The 7,211-nt window shown below is 55.9% G+C and overlaps 1 protein-coding gene across 7 annotated transcripts in view; it reads left to right on the forward strand.

Annotated features, from left to right (window-relative positions):
- BICRA (BRD4 interacting chromatin remodeling complex associated protein) overlaps window positions 1-4,846 on the forward strand; it is a 96,021-nt gene extending 91,175 nt beyond the window's left edge. For all 7 annotated transcript variants that reach the window (XM_054540817.2, XM_063720170.1, XM_024237610.3 and 4 more), the window contains 4 exons: window positions 269-417; window positions 598-692; window positions 940-1,042; window positions 2,901-4,846. In XM_054540817.2, coding sequence (XP_054396792.2) covers window positions 269-417; window positions 598-692; window positions 940-1,042; window positions 2,901-3,985 — 1,432 coding nt within the window. In that variant the 3' untranslated portion in view covers window positions 3,986-4,846. The remainder of the gene's footprint in view (window positions 1-268; window positions 418-597; window positions 693-939; window positions 1,043-2,900) is intronic.
- Window positions 4,847-7,211: the final 2,365 nt, after the last annotated feature.

Raw genomic sequence — 7,211 nt, forward strand, 5'->3', positions numbered from 1 at the left:
TGGGGAGGAGTGACTTCACTTCACTTTCTCGACCTCACCTTCCCTTTCTGTAAAATGGGGATAGCGATAGCACTGCTTTGGTCGGCCCCAGGGACTCAGTGAGACGGAACAAGCACGTTCAGTACATGCGAACACCACTGCCCAAGTATTCCCCTTCCCTCTGTTGTGTTCAGTTGCGGCCTGGGGCTGAGGGTTCAGGGACTTCCCCTGGCCCTCACCCGTCCCCCCACCCTCCGCCGTGTGTGGTCTCTCCCCTTTCCACCCGCAGTTTCCTGGAGCATTTGCACAAACACCAGGGCTCTGTCCTGCACCCCGACTACAAGACGGCCTTCCCCTCCTTTGAGGACGCCCTGCATCGCCTCCTGCCCTACCATGTCTACCAGGGCGCCCTCCCCTCCCCCAATGACTACCACAAAGGTGAGGCCTCCCCAGGACACGGCTCTATATGTCCCAGGGGACCCCAGCCAGTGGGGCGGGGCGCCGCCAGCGTGGAGTCGCAGGTGCACAGTGCGCTATGCTGACCCTGCCCCGCCCTCCCTGCGCATCCGCGGCCGCCCCCAACATCTCCGCCCTTGGCTTCTCTTCCCTTCCTCGCAGTGGACGAGGAGTTTGAGACGGTCTCCACGCAGCTGCTGAAACGCACCCAGGCCATGCTCAATAAATACCGGCTCCTGCTCCTGGAGGAGTCCCGGGTAGGGTCAGAGTCGCCTTCCTTGCCTCTGGGCTCCTCCCCGCTGGGACACTGCCCCTTTCCCTCACCCGCTCTGGGCAAGGTGGAGCCTCCCGCCCCTCCTAGCCCCAGGAGGGAGGTTGGGAGGAAGGCGGGAGCTCCCATCACAAGGAGGACAGTTTGGACCCTGCACGCATCGTCCCCATCATTCGCGTCCCTTCCGCCTTCTTGCTGGTTCACTCGCACGTCTTCTTTTCCCCCCACCCCAGAGGGTGAGCCCCTCAGCGGAGATGGTGATGATCGACCGAATGTTCATTCAGGAGGAGAAGACCACCCTTGCCTTGGATAAACAGCTGGCCAAGGAGAAGCCCGGTGAGAGTGGGGAGTGAGAGGGGAGGGGAGGGAGAGGTGCCCCCACCCCACCTGGGCAGAAGAGTTAGATTCAGGGTGGGGAGTGGGTGTGTGGCCCTACCTCACTCCACCACTAGGCGGTGCCCCAGCCCCACCTTCCTGCTGGCAGCTGTGCCTCCCCCTGACCTCCCGCCTCCCAGACCAGATAGCCTGCATCCATCTTCCTCCATCCCTGTGTGTCCCTTTCACCCCCACCACTCTGGGATGGGGGGAATATTCTGCCACCCCCGTGGGACAGAAAACAGGAGAGCAGGCACCTAGGTTGCAAAATATATAAGGTAACGCCCACTCTTGGGTGCCAGTCCTTTGCTTGGGGACCCTGAGAGTGAGCACCTCCTTAAGTGTTGCACCTTAGGCGGCTGGCTGGCCTCACTCTAGTCTTCTGTCTGCAGAAAACAGTACAGGCAGAGCCCAGCTGCCAGAGTTTCCAGAATATTCCCTTAGCCTTTGCCCGCATTCCAACTCCAGGGCTTCCCTGGATGAAAACATGGTCCCTGCTTTGTGCTGCCAGGCCCAGGCTTTTCACCTTGAGCTCTGGACCTTAATTTTGAAAAAGTAGTCATTGGTACTTAAATGGGTGCAAAGGGGTGGCCATAGTGAAGGAGGGGCCAGGAGCAAGTCTGAAGTCTCTAGGATAGGAGAGGAAGGGTAGTTCCTTGGTTAGGGGCTCGATGCTGGAGTCTTGGTTTAAATCCTGGCTCTGCCACTTACTGACTGTGTGACCTTGGGCAAGTTACTTACCTTCTCTGTGTCTCTGTATTCTCATTTTGTAAAGTGGGGGTTATGATGATCAGTTTACAGTCCCTTATCTGACACCCTTGGGGCCTGATATGTTCTGGAATCTTTTTGCTTTTAGAAAGGCGATGAGCTACCTCAATGCTGTCTTCTGATTTGCCCCTAGTGGGTTTGGGGAAGCACTCTGTGATCAAACACACTAGTATTTCTGGAGTGAAATCGATGGGTATCCAGAGTAGTTGGGATAAATCAAGACCATAAATAACCTCATGTAGCCAGGTGCGGTGGCTCACACCTGTAATCCCAGCACTTTGGGAGGCTGAGGCGGGCGGATCACCTGAGGTCAGGAGTGCGAGACCAGCCTGGGCAACGTGGCGAAACCCTGCCTCTACTAAAAATACAAAAATTAGCCAGGCGTGGTGTCTGGCACCTATAATCCCAGCTACTTGGGAGGCTGAGGCAGGAGAATCGCTTGAACCCAGGAGGCGGAGGTTGCAGTGAGGTGAGATGGCGCCACTGCACTCCAGCCGGGGCAACAGATTGAGACTGTCTCAAAAAAACAAACAAAAAACAAACAAAAACATCATGTCATTTCAGACCAGATTTTGAAATTAGATACCTCTTTACCCCCATTTTTAAAAAGTTATGTATATAATTAGAGCAGTGCTGTCCAATAGAATGTCATATTTTATTTATTTATTTGTTTGTTTGTTTGTAGAGACAGGGGTCTCACTACTGTGCCCAGGCAGGTCTCAAACTCCTGGGCTCAAGCGATCCCCCTGCCTTGGCCTCCCAAAGTGCTGGGATTACAGGCGTGCGCCTTGTTTTATATTCTCTTAATTTACTTATGTCTGAATGAGCCCCACGTGGCTCGTGGCCGCTGTACCAGACACAGTGGTTTAGAGTTGGGGGAATTTGGGCCTTGCTGAAGAGGGTCTCACCCAGCCTGTCCTGAGGATTGGAGGGTCCAGGGTGCAGTCTGGTGCCTGGCAGGTAGTAGGTGCTCACTGCACACAGCTCCTCCCAGCTCGGTCGGGGGAGCCTCATCCTAACCGCGTGGGTTTTCTTTGCCCGGATTCTGCAGACGAGTACGTGTCTTCCTCCCGCTCGCTCGGCCTCCCCATCGCAGCCTCTTCCGAGGGTCATCGGCTCCCCGGCCACGGCCCCCCGTCGTCTTCAGCTCCCGGGGCCTCCGCCCAGCCCCCTCCACACCTGCCCACCAAGCTTGTGATCCGGCACGGCGGGGCAGGCGGCTCCCCTTCGGTCACCTGGGCCCGGGCGTCCTCCTCCCTGTCCTCCTCCTCCTCCTCCTCTGCCGCCTCCTCTTTGGACGCCGACGAGGACGGCCCCATGCCCTCCCGCAACCGCCCGCCCATCAAGACCTACGAGGCCCGGAGCCGCATCGGGCTCAAGCTCAAGATCAAGCAGGAAGCCGGGCTCAGCAAGGTGGTGCACAACACGGCCCTGGACCCCGTGCACCAGCCCCCGCCACCCCCCGCCGCCCTCAAGGTGGCCGAGCCCCCGCCACGGCCGCCGCCGCCACCGCCGCCCACGGGCCAGATGAACGGCACGGTGGACCACCCGCCGCCTGCCGCCCCCGAGCGCAAGCCCCTGGGCACCGCCCCGCACTGCCCGCGCCTGCCGCTGCGCAAGACCTACCGCGAGAACGTGGGGGGCCCTGGCGCGCCGGAGGGGACGCCCGCGAGCCGGGCACGGGGAGGCAGCCCGGCGTCGCTGCCCGCCAAAGTGGACGAGGCCACCAGCGGGCTCATCCGCGAGCTGGCGGCCGTGGAGGACGAGCTGTACCAGCGTATGCTTAAGGGCGCCCCGACAGAGCCCGCAGCCACCGCTGCCCAAGGCACCGGGGACCCCGACTGGGAGGCGCCCGGGCTGCCCCCTGCCAAGCGGCGCAAGTCCGAGTCGCCCGACGTGGACCAGGCCAGCTTCTCCAGCGACAGCCCGCAGGATGACACGCTCACCGAGCACCTGCAGAGCGCCATCGACAGCATCCTGAACCTGCAGCAGGCCCCCGGCCGGACGCCCGCGCCTTCGTACCCCCACGCTGCCCCGGCCGGCACCCCCGCCTCCCCGCCGCCCCTGCACAGGCCCGAGGCCTACCCGCCCTCCAGTCACAACGGCGGCCTCGGCGCCAGGACGTTGACCAGATAACACCGGGCCGCCTCCCCTTCCCCGTCCCCTCCTCCTGAAGACGCCGGGACAGCCGGGTGTCCGCCCTCAGCCTCCTGGGGACTCGAGCCGGGGATCCCCTGACGGTTTTTCTTGCCTAAGTTATTTGAGTCACAAAGGCCTCCTTCCCTGCCGCCTGCTTCAGCTGGGTTGCTGGGGGGTGGGCGTGGATTTAGGGGAGGGGGCTGTAATGTAAAACGTCTCCCCTGCCAAAGGAGGGGCAAAGTGCCGTGTCAGTTCCTGTGTCTTGTCATTTCCTGGCACACTCTGCCCCTCTGTCCGGGGGACACGCGCGCGTGTTTGCCAGGGATGGGGCCACCAGGTTGATGCCAACGCTCCGGGTGCCTGTCTTGTCCGTGTGGTTTCTCAGATGGTGGAGGGTGCTGGGAGCTGGCAGGGTCCTTCCAGACAGTCTCAGCCTCTCCCCACCGCCCCCAACAGGCTGTCAAACAAAACCGGAGAGGGGGTGGGGGAGCCAGCCTCCCAGCGTGCTGTGCCCGCAGGCACCCGTGTGACATCCGCACGTCCAGCTCCGTGACCTGTGTCTGTGTGTGTGCGTAAGTGAGTGAGAGATTTCGAACGCCCACCCCTCGACTTTGAAATCTGAGCAAAACAAGAAACTGGGGTCTTCCTCTCCCCCGAACCCCTCCCCAGCTAGTCTTCCCTCTGTTCTTCCTGCCTCCAGCCGCCCCTGCCAGATTTTGAAATCTCGGAGACAAAACTAGTACTGTAAGATAAATTTTTTTGTACTGTATTTATTGTGTATAACGATTTTTTTAAAGGAGAATTCTGTACATTTAGAACTCTTGTAAATTAAAAACCGATCCTTTTTTTAAAACTGTACTCATGCCCCCTTGGCCCATTGCTCTTGGGTTTTTGAGGGTGGGGGAGTGTTTTGATCTGGGGTTGTGAGGCCTTCTTCCACATGCATTTGTTGAGCACCTGCTGAGTACCAGGCCCCGTTCTAGGCTCAAGGGGTTCAATATGAACAAGGCAGACAGGAGTCCCTGCTAAGCCGGTACGCTGACTTGTTAGTGGGGAAGGCGGGTGGTAAACAGCTAAGCCATATCAAGCCAGTTCTTCTTATTTCCGGTAGGGTTCTATAATCTCTGCATACACTCTGAGAATTAGTGAATACTGAGCCATTGCCCCCAGGGAGACAGGGTTAGGTTTCTAAGGGCCTCTGGTCACCACAGTTCGGTCATTACATCACCTTAGTTTACGTGTGTTGCTGTTTAAAAACACTTCTTTATGTATTTTTGAGACGGGCTCACTCTGTCACCCAGGCTGGAGTGCAGTGGCACGATTGTGGCTCACTGCAGCCTTGATCTCCCGGGCTCAAGTGATCCTCCCACTTCAGCCTCCCGAGTAGCTGGGGTTATAGGCGCACCACCACGCTTAGCTATTTTTTTTAAAATTTTTTTGTAGCAATGGGATCTCACTATGTTGCCCAAGCTAGTCTGGAACTCCACGGTTCGAGTGATCCTCTGGCTTTGGCCTCTCAAAGTGCTGGGAATACAGACGTGAGCCACCACGCCCAGCCCTAAAGATACCTTATTTATATTGTTGATTCATTCACATCGAAGTCATGCCAACAGCACTATAACTGGAACCTGGAGCAAGCTTATTTCACACATATGTTTTATCTTTTCTCCAAAGGCACATCACAGCTTCTTGGCGCTTTAAGGTCACTAGACTGCACTTCAGCTGTACGCTTGGGCCCATTTTAAACAATGAATCACCAACAAAAAGCACAAAAATGTGAAAAGCGTGGGACTAGATAAACCAAGAAAAGGACGCGTGTTTATGGTGTGAGAGCCAAAACGAGGGCAGAATGTCACCTTATTCAATCTCAGCTGGGAACGTGTGTGTTGGGCAACTTGATATTTTGCTGCCCTGTGTGTGTTGAGAGTCTTGACTTGGGGGTCACAAAGAACTTTTGATGAGCAGATAAAATGTACAAATATGGCATTTGCAAATAGTGAGGGTCCACTGTAAATGTGTACAGTGTCAGATACCCATATAAAGAAGAATCAGGCCGGGCACGGTGGCTCACACTTGTAATCCCAGCACTTTGGGAGGCCAAGTCGAGCGGGTCACCTGAGGTCAGGAGTTTGAGACCTGCCTGGCCAACATAGTGAAACCCTGTCTCTACTTAATAAAAAATAGGTATATATACAAAAATTAGCTGGCATGGTGTGGCACGCGCCTGTAGTCCCAGCTACTTGGGAGGCTGAGGCAGGAAAATCGCCTGAACCCAGGAGATGGAGGTTGCAGTGAGACAAGACTGTGACACTCCAGCCTGGGCAACAGAGTGAGACTCTATCCCCCCACCAAAAAAAAAAGAAGAAAAAAAAAATCATGCTAGGTGTATTAGTCCCCTCAAGCTGCTATAACAAAATGCCCCAAACAGGGCAGCTTAAAACAACAGATATTTATTCTCCCACAGCCCTAGAGGCTTGAAGTCTGAAAACAAGGTGGCATCAGGGCCATGCCCTCTCCAGAGGTGCTAGGGAAGGATCCTTCCTTGCCTCTGCCAGTTTCTGCTGGCCCCAGGTTCTCCTTGGCTTGTGGTTGAATCAGTCCAATCTCTGGCTGACTTCCCACTGTATCTCTTCTCTTCTAAGGGCTTCAGCCATATTGGATTTTTGCCCATCCTACCAGTATGCCCTTGTCATAACTTAATAATATCTGCAAAGATCCTGATTCCTTTTTCTTTTTCTTCTAGCTTTCTTTTCTTTTTCTTTTTCTTTTTTTGAGACGGAAGTCTTGCTCTGTCGCCCAGGCTGGAGTGCAGTGGCGGGATCTCGGCTCACTGCAATCTCCGCCTCCAGTGTTTAAGTGATTCTCCTGCCTCAGCCTCCTGAGTAGCTGGGACTACAAGCATGTGCCACCACGCCCAGCTAACTTTTTGTATTTTTAGTAGAGACAGGGTTTCACTGTGTTAGCCAGGATGGTCTCGATCTCCTGATCGCATGATCCACCTGCCTCAGCCTCCCAAAGTGCTGGTATTACAGGCGTGAGCCACCATGCCCCGCCCTTCTAGCTTTCTTCAGATCAGAGACCCTGATTCCAAATAAAATTACATTCACAGGCACTAGGTTTAGGACATCAGCATGTATTTTGAGAGGACAGAACAACTCAATCCATAATGCAGCGTTAGGAGGTGTGTCACAGGTGAGTGACAATTATCTGGGCTGGTGGTGTG

This window comes from Pongo abelii, chromosome 20 (assembly GCF_028885655.2).
Source record: "Pongo abelii isolate AG06213 chromosome 20, NHGRI_mPonAbe1-v2.0_pri, whole genome shotgun sequence".
Taxonomy (NCBI): Eukaryota; Metazoa; Chordata; class Mammalia; order Primates; family Hominidae; genus Pongo; species Pongo abelii.